Source organism: Marmota flaviventris, chromosome 1 (assembly GCF_047511675.1).
Source record: "Marmota flaviventris isolate mMarFla1 chromosome 1, mMarFla1.hap1, whole genome shotgun sequence".
NCBI classification, from domain to species: Eukaryota; Metazoa; Chordata; class Mammalia; order Rodentia; family Sciuridae; genus Marmota; species Marmota flaviventris.
In genome coordinates, this window is record NC_092498.1 from 107,741,473 (window position 1) to 107,760,667 (window position 19,195).

General features: G+C 38.5%; 1 protein-coding gene and 1 non-coding gene across 2 annotated transcripts in view; one reads left to right on the forward strand and one right to left on the reverse strand.

Moving 5' to 3' along the window:
• Window positions 1–19,195, reverse strand: part of Grb10 (growth factor receptor bound protein 10) — a 153,922-nt gene that overhangs the window by 83,854 nt on the left and 50,873 nt on the right. The window contains exon 3 of the mRNA XM_071614766.1: window positions 17,692–17,758. Within this exon, the coding sequence (XP_071470867.1) occupies window positions 17,692–17,758 (67 nt within the window). The remainder of the gene's footprint in view (window positions 1–17,691; window positions 17,759–19,195) is intronic.
• On the forward strand, window positions 4,344–4,449 carry LOC114081397 (U6 spliceosomal RNA). Its single transcript, XR_003580796.2, has one exon. It is a non-coding gene; the product is annotated as a U6 spliceosomal RNA (small nuclear RNA).

Consider the following 19,195-nt stretch of genomic DNA (forward strand, 5'->3'; position numbering starts at 1 on the left):
CTCTCATGGAAGGGGGAAGTGTTCTTGTAATTCCCAAATGCTAAAACTAGAAACAGTCTAGTTGTTGAGTGAATCCAGGTATATTATCCCCTCTCCTGTGTTATGAAGCCCTAAAAAAATCTTCCTGGGCATCTGAGTGTATTTGAGTTCATGGGGTTCTTTGGAAACATGAAAGCCAACGTTTTGACACATTTCTCTGCAAGTTCCAGGTTGCGTCTTTCATGTTTCCCGGGAGCTCCACCTCTCCATCCACACCCGTACAGCAACTTCCTCATCAAACACTCTGCACTGGCTATTCTACTTCTGCACCTGCACTTCTGTTGAATTTTACAGACAGTGATGCCATACTGGTAGAATTCTAGATTTTGGTTGTGTTAATGTTGGGTAAAGGAGCCTTGTAGGCCCCTAGTCAACAAATCCAGAATGTTAGGTGATCCTCAGACCAGCCAGAGCAGGGGACAGCTTCTCTCCCATCCTTCTTCTCCCTCCCTCTTTGACTAGTGGCTGAAAAATTGGGAAGGGACCTGAAGGGCATGAGGGATGACTCCAGGACAGAATGGACAACAGCTCACCCCGGAATGCTTTGACCAACTGGCTAACTAGAATTATTTCATAACTCCTTGGTCTTCGCACAGTGTGAAGCGAGAATCACACCAGTTATGCAGAGTTTGGTAGGTGGTAGACTAACAGTTCTTTTCAGGTAGACTACTAGAGTATTTCATTTTGACCTAAACTGTAGCTAACATTTCCCTCAGATCTAGAATCCCTTAGGAAAAGTCATTTATTTCCCCTCAAGCCAAGTCAAAGATCAGTATTTTGGTTAAGTGAGGGGAAAAATTGGTTAACAATATTTTGAAAAGATAATCACACCTACCATTGCTTGATAACATCCTAACTAGGGAAAAAGTCCCACTTTTTTTTTTCTGGTACAGGGGATTGAACCCAGTGACACTTTACCATGAAACTATATCTTGTTAAGTTGCTTAGTGCCTCACTAAATTGCTGAAGCTGGCAGACAACTTGAGATCCTCCTGCCTCAGCCTCCTGAGTCACTGGAATTACAAAAGCATACCACCGCACCTGGCTCCCATTTTTGCTTTTTAGTTTCCAAGACTTTTCTATTTCCTGTAGTTTTTCACATAGCCAAAAAAGCAACCTGCATGCTACTTTGTTTCTCTGCATTTTGACTTGTCATTTCATAAAAGTGGCTTGAAAAGCTTCAAGACAGAAATGAAAATCTACATTTTGGGAAACATATTTGAATCTGATGAAAGGTGACCTAATAAACTTCATTATGAAAAACAGATTTGGTAATTAGCAACTATGTTACAATTTCCATTCCATCCTAAAAGAGAAGGAAACATAAATGAGCTACACCTCAATGTCCTATTAAAACATTGCAATAGAAAATTTGGGTATATTAATATTTAATTGTTAAACATCTTCAATAATTAGATGAAAATCCTAAGAGTCAATATAGTTATTCTTTGTTTCATTTACAAACTGTAAAAGCAGGAAAGTGGCCCTACATTTCCTTGGATTCTACATTCACATATTCAACCAACCATGGCTCAAAAATATTCAGGGGATAAACCAAACCAAAACAAAACAAAAACCCTGTGCCTATATTAAACATAGGCAGATTTCCCCCTTATTATTCCCTAAACAAGCACTGTAACAACTATTTACAGTGTTGACTTTGCACTAGTTATTACAAGTAATTGAGAGATGATATGAAGTATATGGGAGGATGCACACAGGTTATATCCAAAAACTACACCATTTTGCAGAAGGGACTTGAATATCCAAAAAATTTTGGCTTCTGTGGGGTCTTGGAACCAATCCCCCAAAGATCTGAAGGATAACCGAATATACCCAGGGAAACTAAAGACAGAGCTTTAAAAAAAAATGCATAACCATGCTGACAGCAGCACTACTTGTAACAACCAAAAGATGGGTACAACCTAGGTGTCCCTCAATGGATGAATGCATAAAGAATATGTAATATACACATAAAAGACTATTATTCAGCCTAGTAAGGAAAGAGATACTAGCCACCCTATAACATGGATGAACCTTGAGGACATTCTTTCCATGAAATAAGTTCATCACAAAAATTAGTAAATAAAAACCTTATGATCCACTTACATGAGGTCTCAAGAGAGGTCATATTCATGGAGACAGCGCAATGCTGGAAGCCAGGGTGGTGAGGTGTGGGGAATGGGGAGTTGGTATTTAATGGGTACAGAGTTTCAGCTGGGAGACAGAGTTCTACAAATGGATGTTGGTGGTAGTTGTGCAACAAGGTAACTGTTCTTAAAGTCACTGAACTGTATGCTTCTTAAGAAGGTTAAGATGGCAAATTTTATTTTAGGCATGTTTTATCATAATTAACCATAGTAAAAAAAAGCCATTTTAAAATTGGATTTGTCAATACCCTCAAACATGGTCAATTAAAGTCTGTCTTCCTAATCTACCTTAAATGTGACACAGTGCCACACTCACTCTTCATGAAGAGAGTCTCCACCCCATGGCACTATGCACTGCCCCTTCTGGTGAGCAAAGGGGTCTGTCCTGGGCTCAGCCCCTTCTCACTCCAGCCCTTGTGGGGATCATTCATCCCTATCACTGAACTGCCCTCTCGTCACTGTTTTCTTGACTCTTGGGCCAGCATGCCTACTCAAACTGGTCCTCCTCCATGATTGGAGCTGAAAAACTCCAGAAATGGATGTCACTCAGGGTGGCCAGTTTAGGGGCTGGGCTCACAGAAGTCAGCCTCAATGTGGTCTTGGATGATCAGTGGTGACACAGGCTTAGTTGTAGGAAAATGTCAAGGGGCAGTTCTCAAAAAGAAATATTCAATCAACAAGATGAGGCATGGACCTGGTCAGGAGGAAAAATAAGACTCATAAAAACCCCAACAAGGAGGAGGCCCAATGCAACAGGTGAGAATGTGCAAAGGCACCTGGAACTGGCTTCCCCTCCAGGTGATGACAAGCAGACTGGCTTGTTAAAGACAAGTCTGTCCATCTCTTTGTAGAGTTGCAGTAAACACGTATTCCTTTATCCCAACAACAATAAGGATTTCTAGTACAAATTTTGCATGCTTCCTCCATCAATCCTCTGGACTGTGTTAGGTAGGATCTGCTCAAAGTGTTCACTTTATAATGGTACATGCAAAGCCTCAGTGCCAACAGAGTCTCAATAAATAGAACTATATAAACACAGAAAGTCTATCTACTCTTAGAGACAACCGTTTCCTCAGGGCGACTCCCCATATAGTTGGTATAGGCTAAGGTCTAGAGCAAATCTCAAAATCAAATCAAGATATCCTGGTGACTAGGCAATTCTACCTCTACCACCACCACCACCAAAAAACAAACAAATAAACAAACCAAAAAAAAAAGCAAGATAATGATTAATCCCTGTGTCCCTTGATTCCACTGAGATTTATATTTTAATCTACGTTTTAGGGCACTGTACAATAATCTATTTTTAAAATAAGGAAATCTACTTATTTTACTCAATGATTCCGTTCATTAAAATTAAAGACCTGGCATCCAAGATTCAGTGAGCGTCATCTAGTAAAGTTTGTAAAGTATTCTTTCTTATATTTTATCCTGCCACATTGTTGCAAGGAAGCACCTGGGCATTACTAAATCTCTGTTGGGTCCTTTAAGACTGACTGAATTCTGCACCACAGAGCCTACACAACACACTAAAGGAATTTTCCACTACCAACAAGTTTCACCCTGCCAAGTAAAGACCAAGGACCTGAGCTACAAATTGCATTTTAAAAGCACAGATTCAGCTATGCAATTTTTTCTTTGTATTTTAGAAGAAACGGGGTAGGGGGAGAAATCTACCCAAAAAAATATCATTTAAAAAGGGCGAAAGACAAACTGTATCTTTCTCAAGCAATTTAATGTTTCTTCTCAACCTTTTGATTTTAATTCCTAATTCTTCTATTACATCATAAATCAGGCAGAAGCCTGGGTACAAGAAACTATATAAATAACTTGTCATTCTGGAAGGTTCCCATTTTCCATCAACCCTAAAAATATTAGTCCAAGAACACTGGAATTGAAAAGGGAAAATCCAGCTTATGGTCCAAAAGCCTGTCACTCACTGGCACTGGGCTCTCAAAAAAGTCGATGTTTTAAAGGTAAATGAGACACTGGGGAATCTTTATTATCACATTTGACATTAACACTCTATAATTCCATGAACTTAACTCCATAAATTTAAAATCGGTTCATGTGACCAACATTTTTCTCCTTCAACAAATATTTACTGAAAGCTGACTGCATATCCAATATCGTTTCAGGTGCTAGAATACAGATGTTAACAAAGACAGGATTCACCTACAAATTGGAACTATACAGAGGCCATCAGCACAGCCCCTGTGCAAGGATGACAATGCAAATGCATAGTGTGTCCCATGTCTTTTGAATATTTTCACCACAAAGAAATGCATGTTTAAGGACACAGATGAGAGATGCTTCCCTTGACCTGAACATTACACAACTTATATATGTATCAAGACATCATGATACTCCATAAATACATATAATGTTTATGTGTAAATTAAAACAAAAATCCCTGCCACCCAGATGTAATGCCTTAAGCAACAAGCTCTGGAAAAGGATTCCGATGCTAAATATAAAGTAGCACAGAAGGATATGAAACATTTTTTTACTACCTCTGGAAAAATAATTCCCTCTACAAAGAAGTTAAAACCTGATCTGGTTAAGTGGCAACTAACAAGGAGAAAGGAGGTGGATGTATCCTGTAGGAATAAAAGAATAGGCTTCCAACTGAAATGGCATGCCTCAAGCTGAAAAGGGCTGGGATGGGGAGGGGAGGTCCCAAGACCCTGCATTTTGAGTACAGTTTAGTGATAGGTAGGAAGTTAAAGGGAATATGGAGTACAGATCATGTCCTCAGACGAAGAGATCCGTGGCGAAATGAATAAACTTCCTGGTCTATGAACATATACCAGGGGCCAAAAATTCTCCTAGCATGGTTATGCTTACTGCTTGGCAGAGAGAAGAGTTTTAAAATGAGATCTCTGTTTCCAGGCAAGTCAATCATGGAGAGGGTATTCAGCTCAAAAAAGACTTGATTCTGAGGCATCTGGAGGTGGAAAGTCATCCCAGGAGAACCCTACCAGGCGATTCCAAGAACTGGCACATCTCCCAGAACTGAAAAGCCCAGGAGACAGGAGCTGGCTCTCCAGGACCTGGATGGGAATGCAGTTTATCCAGGACAGGGCACTCAGGATGGGGCAGAGGGGTGGTTTACCCAGAGCTTCCTCTGTCAACCCATCCATTGGCAGGACCACCAGGGGTTGGGGATGGCGGTATAGGTGAAATCAGGTTCCTGGCACTTACCTGATATACTGAATCCTACCCTATTGGGTTTGGCTCAAGGGAAGGACAGAGATCCCGCTATATCTGAATGCTTGTTTTCCTTGAAAATCTATGTGTTAACAGAAACCTAACTTCCGAGGTGAAGGTATGACGAGGTGGGACCTTATGGGGTGATTAGGTCATGATGGTGGAGCCCCCTTATAAAACGGACCCCAGAGAGCTCATTTAACTCTTCTCCCAGACAAAAAAACACAGCAAGATGGCATCTGTGAGGATGTGGACCCTCATATAACACTGAAACTGCCAAGGCCTTGATCTTGGATATTCAGTCTCCAAAAGTGTGAGAAACTGTAAAGAAGCTAGGCACAGTGGAGCACACCTATAATCTCAAGGTGAGGCAGGAGGATCTCAAGTTCAAGGCTTGTCTCAGCAACTTGGCAAGACCCTGACTCAAAAACAGTTAAAAAGGCTGGGGATTGGATCAGTGGTAAAGCATCCCTAGGTTCAATCCCTAGTACCAACAAAAGAAAGGAAGGAAGGAAGGAAGGAAGGAAGGAAGGAAGGAAGGAAGGAACAAATGAACGAATTAACTAAATTATTAACATATAAAAAGGATGAAGTATGTCCCACTTTGAATTGAGGTGGAAGTTCCACTATATATCTTGGTAACTGTGTGACTATACCTAGAAATAAACTGTTAGAACAGAGATGTGTTTGACAAATCATAAAACAAAGTGTGGTATGTTTAGAAGAAAAGTAAAAAGTTGGAAAGGAATACAAAGAGGAAGCAATTTATTTTAATGGTCAGTGGAGAACAAAGGGAAGTGCCCAGGGAGAAGGTAGTAGTGGTATGGACCAAAGAACAGCTGAATTTAAACATACAGAAATGGTTATAGCTAGTCCTGAATGATGGGTGGCTAAAACACCAGATAGAGAAGGTCACAAATCAATAGCAGGTTCCAGAAAAGCAACCAGTCTATGTCACTGTGCCCAAGGGATGTGTACAGGTGCCATGTGGTGTGGTAAGTCAGAAAGTTGAGAGGCCTCCCACAGGGGCCACAGAATCACATTGAGAACTGCCCCATCTGCTCCACAGCTAGTCCACCTTCTATGATACAGGACTCAGCCTATTCCTCCATCAAGAACAGGGATGCAAGAGTCCCCATTCACTGCACAGAGTCCTCCAGCAGGAAGAATTAGTTATTAGTTTATGCTATTTGACAACCAAATACATTTAAAAATACACAGACAAGGGGCTGAGGCTGTAGTTCAGTGGTGGAGTGCTTGCCTAGCATATGTGAGGCACTGGGTTCAATCCTCGGCACCACATAAAAATAAATAAATAAAATACAAAGTGTCCATCTACAACTAAAAATATAAAAAATAAATGTACATTGACAAAAATGGGAGGGTTAAGAAACTAAAAGTTAACATTATCTCATGGAGAATGTTATCGAGGACTTGGTCAGAATTGAATCTAGAGTTGAACAGCGACCAATCATAGGACATTTCCTATAGGAAATGGCGGAGGAAAGGACAGCAGCAGGCTCTCCAACCCTTGTGGATTCCAGGGGCATCCTGGATAGTTGATAGACTGTTTCACTCCCCTAAAATGTTTACTCCTTCTAGCTACAAAGATTCACTGCAAATATGCATGCATAATAGTGCCTGCCCACAGGTGAGGAACTAACATTTTTGAGTAACTACTTAGAAGTGGGATTAATTCACAGTGGGGTATGCATTAGCTATGTTAATGAAAATGATTTTTGGAGATCTTGTTAAATTGCTTCTGAAGGCAGTAGTACATTCTGTACTGAATGACAGAGGGCTTTTTAACCTTCCTTAAAATCTCTAGCTTGAGGTCTTACTTTGGGGATAGAGTTTAACATTATGTAAGAAAAAGAACTCCTTCCAAAATTGTTTTTTAAAAAATTTATTTCTATGTACTGATATGGATGTAGGCTGATTAATACAGGTTAACTATAGATTTTTTAAAAATTAGATAAGGTACAATATGGTGGAAAAAATATAACAATATTGAATTGTAAGAGAAAGGATAATTTTGGGTTTTTTTTTTTTTTACATGGAGGAAATTTAAAGATATTCTTTCATAATTAAATAAAAGAATTATTTATTTCTAAATGAATCCTGCTACAACCTAAAAAGAATTTGTACTTCCTTGGGCAAAAGGATCCACACGTTACATGATCATTAAGACAGAATTGACACAGGGATCACTGTGTATGCCCTAGGCCTGGGCCCCATGCCTCTCATGGCTTTGACAAGCACCAGACACACTCGTTTAACGAGTGAACGAACGAATGAATGAATGAATGGAAGTCACGGGAGAACCACAGGGCAAACGAGCGGAGGAAAAGCAAACCCACCAGGAGAACAGAAAGAGTTGCTGGGATAAAGCCCTCTATTGAGCAGGGAGCATCCTGACAGCTAAAGGAAACATGAAACATTAATGGAGTCCAATTATCTGCTCAAAGGGACGAGACAAAAGAGTGGCGTGAACTGTCAGAGCATCAGGAAAGCGAAGGCCCAGAATAGCTGAGACTTGAAAAATGACAAAGGACGACAATGGCTTTTTCAGTTCTGCTCCAAATAAGGACCAGGAGGAAGAGGTCTGCTGCTTGCTTGACATTGGGGAAAGACAGAGAGAATGCAAGCTCCTCAATGCCTTTTTGTTCCTATCTTCCTTATTAAGACAAATGATCTTCAAAGTGGAAAGGAAGGAATAAGCACAATTAAGGGGAAGCCACGGTCCATGATGGGGGTGGGGCTGCAAAGATCCCATCTCCTTGGCTGCCTTCAAGGCCAAGGAAAATTGATCCCTACAGTTGAAATCTCAGTTCGAGTCACTGAAAAAATCTCAAGAGCCAAAAAGGAAGGAGAATACTGGTGGGCCTGGATAAGGAAGGCAGGCTAATCTGGAGGTATGAAAAGCAGAGGAACCAAAAGCTCAAAGAGGAGTCTACCGGCCTTGGTCAAATCTCAGTTCTGTAACACATGATGGGTGTGGCCAGGGCAACTCGCCCACCTCTGGCCTCTGCTTCTTCCCGTGGAAATAATAATACCTCCATCATGGGGCAGTTAGGTGGACTCAATGGGGTAAAATGTTCTCAACACACACAAATATAATATTAAGGTGATAGATGTGTTAACTGTGATAATTATGATAATGACAATGTTTTGATATATCAGCATGTATTAACATTTAAATAAATTTTATGTAAATCAAAAAGTAATAGGAAAGATTTTTTTTTCTCCCCTACCAAATAAAAAACAACTATAATTTAATACTGGATACCTTCATGAGTTCATACTGAAAAATTCAGTTACATTCTAACATCATAGGACTTATTGAGCCATCCACCATTCCTTTCTCATACTTTTTCTGACATTAAATCCCATTATTTAGATAAAATAGTTACTTCTTTGCTCAGTCCTTGAATATATAACCTAAACTTACTAACCTAAACTTCTAAGTATGGAAATTCTTAATAGTTTAAGATCTTAGTTTTATAATAGGGAAGTCACCTAAACATGGAGGAAGTAGAAGATGGGAAGAAAGAAATCACAGAAATCGAAAAGACTACCATATCATCACATTACCTGACACTACAGGAGGATCATCACCAACTTGTGTATCTGCCCTTATTCTATGTGGTATGGCCCATTTCATATTCCATAAAGCAAAAAGAACATGGACATTGGGAGAATTTTGTGGGGAAAGGATTATACGATGATTCTCCTAGCTTTTCTGGCATCTCAACCTCAATAAAAAGTGTTAGGCATATTGGGGGGAAGTGGAAACAAATCAAAATTAGCATAATCTTAGGTATCAATAGCCAATCAAAGGCCCATATTCACAACTATTCAGTATTCTATTTAGCATTTTGGAAAAAGAAACATATTTGAAAATAGTATAGTTTAGCCATAAGGAAATGATAATTGAGAAAAACAAAAGTTACTTTTACATATATATATGAATACAAAGAAATGATTAAAAGTTGGAAGCCATTTTTGTAAGACTGTTGGACTAAATGAGAGGTCATTAAAGATTCTGCAAGCCTGGTTCAAAAGCAACCATGAGGAGCCACTGTCTTCTTGGGAGACTTGTGTGTATTCTCTATGATCGTGTCCTTATCCAAGCTTCTCCTGATGCCCGGGAATAGCCTGGCAAGAAGGGAAGGGCTTTGTCAGCTGGTTTTCTTTGCTTGCCTGGAATTACCAGAAATGTCACATGTGCAGGCAGGGCTTGAGAGTTTTCTGGAACTCACGTCTATTTAGGACATGTGAGTTCAGGAATTCATTAAATAAATATCTATGAAACATGATTCCAAAAAGCACACTTCAGGATTAAAGTAAGACTTGGTTAGAGTCCTCAAGAAATCTATATTCTCTGGAGAAAGCGGACAGGGGAAAGGCGAAGCTCCTTCAAGTATCATTTTATGTATTTTCAGGTGTGTGCCTGGTGGCCCTCTTGAATTATCTTAAACCTGGTGCTAAATGCAATTTGGCTTTGATTCCCATTCCACCATTGCACTAGAATGTCCGTGGTCATAGGAACATTATGCACAAAAACAAAAGGGGGAAACAACTCAAGCGCCCATCTACAATGAATGGGCAAACCAATGTGGTATATCCATACAACAGAAATATTATTCAGGTATAAATGACATGAGATTCTAATATGTGTAAAATGGATGAACCTCGAAAATATGCCAGATGAAAGAATCCAGTTACAAAAGAATAGATATTATATAATTCCAATTATATGAGTTACCTAGAATAGTCAAATTCAGAGTCAGGAAGTAGATTAGAGGTTACCAGGGCTGGGAGAATTATTGCTTAATGGGTACAATTTTGTTTGGGGTGCTAGAAAGTTTTGGAAATAGATAATGGTGATAGTTGCTCAACACTGTGAATATAATTAATGTCGCTGAACTGCATACTTAAAATCATTAGAATGGTAAATTGTGTTTTATATATTTTACCACAATGAAGAAATAGTTCTTAGAAATTGTTTAAGAGTAATTCCAGCTATTACAAAACCAAGCACTTTCAAAGAAAAATGCACCCCATCCTGCAGGGTGCTACTAAGAAAGGCATGAAGCATTTTTAGCAACTGTCACACAAAAATAAGCAGCTTATGTTAGGAACAAGGTAATAAAACAAGAGCAATAAATCCTCTTTGCCAGATAGAAGTAACAGGTCAAGGAAAGTCACAGCTAATCTTATATTCTCAACATCAGGCCCCTTGTAAGGAACCAGGCAACTCCAGATCTAAATCAGAGTATCTGACTAGGACTTGAAAATTAAGGAAGCAGAAAAAGAAAATCAACAACAAAAAAATGGCAATATATCTTGTCATATTTGATCACACATCCCATGGCATTTTGTTAAAAAGAATCCCACAGGATGAACTTGGTGTCAGGCACAAGAATGGGAAGGGAAGGGAATGAAGATGTGAGGCAAGTACTGAGAAGGCACACCACAGACTCCTATAGGTCCTGCAGACTGTGCTCCATGCTGGCCTGGGAGACTGGCCGACCGCTCCCAGGGAGGGAATGAGCCTTTGTACTGCACTGCCAGAGAGCAGCACATCCCAGGTCCACTCATCATAGACTCCCAGGGCTGTGCATGTGCCAAGAGGGAAGATGAACACTGCACTTGGACACACTTGAAAGAGGGACTGTGCCCTTCTGTTCCCTGAAACAGACCTCGGAGCACTGGCTCCCTTGATTTCCAGCTCTGTTGGTTTCCTTATTTTTCATGTAAAATAAGTGTCCAGAATCAGCTTGCTTTTTTTTTTTTTGCAAACTGCCTGCTTATGCACTTTGCTAGTTTTTCTATTTGACTGTTACTTATTTTATTTATAGGACTTACAGAACTTTTTTTTTTTTTTTTAATAAACAGAAGGCAGTAATTCTCCACATGATACATGCATTATATTTTTTTCCCCCAGGTTAAAGTGTGCTTTTAGTATTTTAAATATCATCTTGTGTGTTTGCATAAAAATGTACACTTATACACCAACTTACCATTTTTCCTTTATAGTACAGCTACATCTTATTTAGTAAAGTCTGATTTTGACATACTACATGAAGATTTTCACTATTCATTAATTTCTGTTAATCAAATAAATAAAAGACATTTTCTTTTTTCACTCTTGTTATTTACTTGCCTAAAATTGAGTATTACGTATAATACATAGTAAGGTTCCAGGCACCCGACTCACCCCCAATATAAATAGTCATGTTTCCTGTGATCTCGGTTCTCCCATGACTATTGTTGCTGTATGCCATTTCTGTTAATGTGTTGGTGTCAACAGGGTATCTACTCTGATCCTTGGATCTATCTCTCTGCCCATGAGTAAACCATATACTTTCTTCTTGTGAAGTCTCATGAGAAATCTTGCTATCTGATAGCGCAAATCACCCCTCCACATGTCTTGTCCTTCTCCACATTTCTCTTGGCTATTACAAAGTCTTACTAAGTTTCACTCTTCCTTATTAAACTTAGGAAACATTTGCAAAGTCACACAAAACTCTGCTGGATATTTGGTTGCACCTGCAACTAGTTTAAAGATAAACTTGAAAAGATGTAATAATCTTCACTATATTCTGTCTTCTCATCTATGACCATAGTATAACTCTCCACTTCTTCAGAACTTTAATCTCTTTAGCAACATCCTATGTCTGGTAATCTTGTTGAGTTTATTCCTAGACACCTTATAATTTTCATTACTGCCAGGCATGGAGGCATACTCCTGCAATTCCAGCAATTTAGGAGGCTAAGGCAGAAGGATCACAAGATCAAAGCCAGCCTCAGAAACTTAGTGAGGCCCTCAGCAATTTAGCAAGACCCTGCTTCAAAATAAAAAAAAATAATTTAAAAAGGGCTGGGAACGAGGTTAAGTGGTTACATACCCTTGAATTCCTGGTACCAAAAAAGAAAAAAAAAATTCATTACTAATATAAATGAGATTTCTTTGGGCATTATATTTCCTGATTGTTTCTTAATAGTATACAAGAATACTATTAAATTTTACTTGTTGATATCACATTATATCTGCCATCTTACTGAAGTCTTATTCATTTTAAAAGTTTGTATATCGGGGCTGGGGTTGTGGCTCAGCAGTAGAGCGCTCACCTAGCATGTGTAAGGCCCTGGGTTTGATCCTCAGCACCACATATAAATAAATAAAATAAAGGTGTTGTGTCCAACTACAACTAAAAAAATAAATAAATATTTTAAAAATAGTTTGTATATCTGTGTACATTTTCTATTTGAATAATCATATTATTTGCAAATAAATACAGATTTTATTTCTTCCATTTCAAAGTTTACATTTTTGTGTCTTCATTTATTCTTTTATTGCAACTGCTAAGACCTCTAGTATACATCTATGTCTGATTCTGGATATTCCTGGGCATGACTCTATTATTTCTCCATTATGGATGATGCAAGCTGTAGGTTCTTGACAAATCAATTTTAAAAAAATATATATATATTTTTGTAGTTGTACATGGATATAATACCTTAATTTTATTTATTTATCTTTATGTGGTGCTGAGGATTGAACCCAGGCCTCACATGTGCTAGGCACTAGCTACCACTGAGCCACAACCCCAGCCTCAACAAATCAATTTTAAAAGGTTAAAAGTTTCCTTTTCAGTCCTGGTCTCTTAAGAGATTTGTTGTTGTTTGTTCTGTGTTACAATAAGCGGAAAATTCTCTTTTCATGTCTAGTGAGATGACCACTTGCTTTTTCTTTATATTAAATGTGTTACTGCCTACAATGGTAAACCATCCTTGCATTACTATAATAACCCCAACTTGGTCATATTAATTGTTTTACATTTCATTTAAGAGAAATCGCTGAATCTGATTCATTTATGTTTTACTTGGACTTTTGTTTCATTTTGTAAACATGTGAAATGGGATTTTGATTTCTAGTATTGTCTCAAAGCTACCTGAACGTATCATAAATAGGAGAAAGTTCTTGGTCCTCTGTCTACCTCTGAAAACATTTGTATAAAGAAAGACATTATTTGTTCCTGGAAAGTTTGCTAACATTAATCTACAGAACTACCTCGGTATTTTTGAAGGGGCAGTAATGATTATTGCCAGAGTTATTTAATATTTCTGTATCTGGAGGCTGGAAATGTAGTTCAATAGTAGAGCACATGTCTAGCATGCATGAGGCCCCGACACTAGTTCAATCCCCAAGACCACCAAAAAAAAAAAAAATGATTTCATAAAGAATCAATTTTACTTTTATATTTTTGCAATAAATTGTCTATCTTCTTTCATGCCTTTGTCCTTCTACACATCTGTGCTAGAGGTTTACTGTTAGGATGTTTTTTGTTTGTTTGTTTTGTTTTGTTTTTAACAAAGACTGGCTTTCATTTTGTTCTTGTTTATTGACACTTTATTTCAATAATTTCTCATTTTAATTTTTATAATTACTTCCTTCTGCATTTCTTAGACTTATTCAATTTGCATTTTTCTAATTTCAATTTTTCTTCCTTTTGAAGCTTAGGAATTTAGTCCTACTTGAGTAGCACTATACAACTTTCCACTTGTACTATGTTCATTTCCATTAGGTTTTAAATGACTGACATTTCCACTGTGGGTTTCTCTTTAACCCATGAGTAAAATATGGGTCTCTTTTAAAGTTTCCACAAACATGTTTACATGTTTTGTCTTGAACTTTTTGTGTTGATGTCTGATTAATCACACTGGGTCAAAGAACGTGGCTTGCGTTGAATGGATTGCTTAAAATTTAGTGCAACTTTCCATATATGGTCAATTTCTCAAAAAAGTTAAGACAGGTTTTAAGAAGAATCAAGACTGTCTCTCTGTTGGGTACAGGGTCCTAGGTGTCTCTACCAATGGAAGTCTGGCAATACTGTGGTATATATTTCTGGGATTACCCCTACTATCTTACATTGTATTTTCTGTTTAACATCTTCTCTCTTTCATATCTTAATTTTTCTTCTTTTTCTACTTGATGTTGTTTGATTTTTTAAAAATATGTATCCCCTTGTACTTTTTTCTGCTAGGTTAAAAGCTATAAATTATATGTGTATTCTTTCAGTGATAACAGTCAATATTTTAGTTGCACATAATATGTTAAAACACATGATTAAATATATTTTTTCCCTAAAAAGATGTCCAGTTATTTCACATTTTACTCCTCCATATGAAGCCCTTTTAGGATTTAACCACCGAGTAATCTGCATCCCACAGAGACACACATACACACTCTCAACATCTATATGGAGTTTCAGCTTAACCTTATCTTAACAATTCATATGGGATTACATTTTCAACATTGTACCAATGTCTCTGCACATTACTGTTCCTTATATGCCATGTTTCACATTCCTTCTTCCTGAAGTAAATTTAATTACTCTTTTGGTCTTTACTGGTAAACCCATTTTCTCCATCTTTGCCTTAGAAAGCTGTACTTTGCTCTCACTGTGGAGCAATATGTTGGTATAAAATTCTAGATGGACAGTTATTTTTTGCCTCAGCACTTTGAGAGTACATCACATTGTCTCTGGCATTTATTGTGCTAAGTCAACATCAACCCCAAGGTTATTCCTGTGTAAGTACATCTGTGTTTTCCTTCAAGACTTCTTCTCTTCCACTTTTTGGACTAGCCCTAAATGCTTTTAGATATGAACTAATCTTCCTTTTTCCTTGGTAGTTCTTTGAGTGTAATTTGAGAGTTGTATCTTTCTTCAGTTCTGGCCAATTCTCAGCTCTTATCTCTGTTATCTCTGAGTTTCCTTCTCTACTTCTCCCTCCCCAAAAGACTGTAGGATCTTTGGTACCTGACTGCTCACTCCCTCTTCCTTTACCTCTCTGCAATCTATGCAAGTTGACTCTCTTAGAACTAACTTCCAACTCTTGAACCCCCTTTAGAGAGAAGACAACCCTTTAAAAAAATGGAAATGATATAATAATATCAATAATCGTCAATAAAAATATTTCAGTGTTTGAAATATTTCATTTTCAAAATTTCTAGCAGTTCTTTTTCATACCCAGCTATTCTTGCTTTGTTTCTTCAGGTTGTGTTCATGATTTCTTGCAGTATTACAGACATTAGTCTTTCATTCATATGAGTAATATAAACATGCGTATTTCAAAGCCTTTGTGAGACTTATTTTTATTGCATATGGTCTAAATTGGTCATCTGTTGATTTTGTTAGCTGTATTTCCTAGTATGGGATTGCTTCGTGTGTTTTGGAATGTTGGTTTGGAGACTCATTTGGGGTGGGTTGTTTTGTTTGTCTTTTCCACCACTCTCCCTGCCTACTCCTCCCTATGGAGTGGTAGGGCCGGGGCAGTCTGCAGCCACTGCCTGGTGGAAGACTGCGGAGGTTGCAGCCTGAGTCACTGTGCCCACCAGGACGCTGCTCCATTTAGCTCTGGCGGCAGGGCTGTGCCTGGCTGCTTGGCCACGAGTTCACATGTGCTCTAGTCCTCCCTGGCAACAGTCTTTTTCCAGCATCTTCTGAGAGCAGGGAAGCCCCACCCCAGCTCCTGGCTGGATACAGTAGGCTTGGCTCTGGTTCTGCTCCCCAACACTGGCATAGGGAAGGGACCTCCATCCCCAGGACTGAGTGGCCTGCACTGGTGGCTGTTTTTGGTGGTGCCAGCACTGTTCAGTCCTCTGTGGAATAGCCTGTTCTAAACCAAGCTGTGTCCTTCACTTTTCCTTTTCTGTATGCTACCTGTGAACAAGGACTGAAGCCAATGTCATGAGTGCACTTACAGGTAAGAACTCTGGGAGGTTGAGAAGTGGAATTCAATATGGAGAAATGCTCCTTTGTTCTTTTAAGCCTTGTTTCAGGAACTGCAATGCATCAGAGACCCAGCCTCAACTGTGTGCTGCTTAACTCTAAGCCAGAATGGAGAACTAGCTCTCTTCTAGTGGAAGGCTATTCCCTGTACTGTTCTGCAAATTCCCCTTCAGGACACTGCTTGGGTATATCTGATACCTAGAGAGTATCTGAAAGTACGATGGAAAGACAAAGGATGAGAGATAAACTATGGAAATTCTCTCCGTGTAATTTTTCTTATAATTTTCTGATAAAAGCATTAACAGAATTCTAAATGAACATCGATACCAAGATCTAGATTATTTCAGCTTGAAAGAGATCATTCTAGACAATACAATGTAACGAGTCAAAATTGTTCAAAATTTCAAAACCAGTACTCATAAACCAATATCTTTCCCTTCCATCATCTCATATGAATGTTTTCTGAAATGTGACCCTGAAATTAGACTTGTTACAGAAAATCCTGACTGCTTTTATGAATCTTCTAATGCTTGGGAACACATTTATTTGACTTCCTAGTTAGATCTCAGCTTTGATTTTTGGCTAAAGTCATCTTCTTTCTCATTAAGCAATTTTTAAAACTCTGATTATTCTAATGCCTACCAGCTCTAAACCTTGTGATTCCTTGTACTTAAACGCTACAATAATCCATTACATTGTTTGTGCTTCATGTAGGGAGCAGACTCCCCATCCTCTATCAGTTTTTCTAATTTATGAAGTAACTTTGTATTCTTTTAATGTGATTCCTTACTTCCTCATAATGACCCAGAAGAGAAGGAACAGAAGAAACTCGAAAAGGGTCAAGAAATACCAAGAATACATAGATGCAAAACCAGGCTAAAAAACATACAAAAATGCTAAAACAAAGGGGTTCCCCTGTGCACAATCCCTCACAAAAGGTAACATCAAATCACCTTAAGTGGAATACCAAGAAACTTGCATAAAACAGATTTTTGAAGTTTAGCTCAGTGAAATCTATATTCATTGAAATATAGATGACTATATTAGAATTTGTTTCCTTAAAAACAGTAAGATTAGAATCTTACTCATTTGTGTCAAGAATAATTTTTGCAGTATATCCATGAATTCAACCAATCATGAATTGAAATTATTTGGGGGGAAAAATCACGACACATGTATTGAACACAAACAGACTTTTTCCTTGATCATCATTCCCTAACAATACAGTATAACAACTGTTCATTTAGCAGTTATATTGTATTAAGTAACTAATCTAACAATGATTAAAAGTATGCAGAAGGTAATGCATAGGTTCTATGCAAACATTAGGACATCTTATACAAGGGATTTGAGTATTCTTGGGTTCTGCTGTCTCTGCAGGATCATGGAACTGAGCCCCCCACCCCTGCCCCACCCCACGAACACAAAGGAGGACTATAAAATCCTAGCACTATTGCAAAGCTATAGTTAAGTTCTTGCTCATTACTTACTTGGATTGTTCGCTCGTTCAGATTGTGCCAGCTCTCGTGGACTGGGAGGTGCCTGCTCCGCTTTTTCCTAAAAAAAAAAAAAAAAAGGACAACAGGGTCAAATGAGGCATTTCACACTTTTCAATAACCATCCTCCATGGCATTTCCATTCTGCTCAGTTCCTTAATTCTTTTTGACTTATTTAGTTTCTTTTCATTTTAAATGATAGTCTAGAATATGCTGTATTAGGAAAGTCAATCATGAAAAGGTGTAACCTGTTGGTGATGGAGTGAGAAGAATAGTTACTACTGAAATAGCCCCCCCTCCCGCCCCTGAATAGCAATTCAAAAAGAATGATTATCAACTGCTTAGCTTAGGCGATGAATGCCAATAATTAACATTCCATGGAGCACATGTACTTTCTATAACAATTACTGGTAATTGAGCCTTGGCCTTCTGCTACCTGGAACAGAAATGTCCAGATAGTGTATTATAAATGGCTCTCTCCACAATGGATAAGGACTTCAGTGGCATTTTTCAGATATCAGAGTGAGGGGAAAAAAAATTAGGCAAATTTAAAACAGCAATATCAAACACACGAATTCTAGAAAAACATCTTCATAGAAACACAATTTGCTAATGAAAGGCATAATAAATTGTTGGGGATGCTTTTTAATATTTACATACTTAGGAAAAAACAACAATGACTAACTTACAGTGGGGAGATGCTGACTTCCTCTTACAGATTAATGAAACCTGTGAAGTTTTTACAATCATGTGTACTACCTCTATAATTAGAAAGAATATGAATTGTGCCCAAAGCACAAAGTCTTCACTAAAAATGATTACTAATACATAGCACATATATTCAAAATATAGTAGACATGCTCCTTGACTTACACCCCAATACACATCATAAATGGAAAATATTGTACCTGGAAAATGCACTGAATTCACCTGACCTACCAAACATCACTCTTAGTGGCACACCCCACTGTAGAGTATTGGCTGTTTCCCTCCTGATCACCGGGCTGACTGGAAGCTACAGCTCGCTGCCTATGCCCAACGTCATAAGACAGCATCATATTTCATAGCAATGGCTCAGGAAAAGTTCCCAATTCAACATCTGAAGTAGGGTTTCTCCTGCATGTATATTGCTTTCTCACCATTGTAAAATTTTTAAAAATTATTAAATGGAACCTTCAAAAACGGGGCTTGCTCCCAGCTGACATCAGCAACCTCATCCCTATCTATCCCTCCCAGCATCGCAACTGAAGCATGTGAAATATCTGGCATGCTTGTGCACTGCAGAGTGCTGGCAAATGCCAACGTGCCCAGTGTGCGTACTGTGCGAGGTGGGGCTCCTACTTCACAGAGGAAGACATGGAGGCACAGGAAGGTTGACTACCTTTACACCCAGCATCCCTAGTGGTCTAAGCCACCTCAGCATCAGGATGCGAGCAGCCGGCTACATGTTCCTTGATTGTTTGCATCCAAAGGCCCCAAAAGACTAAAAACAGGACAA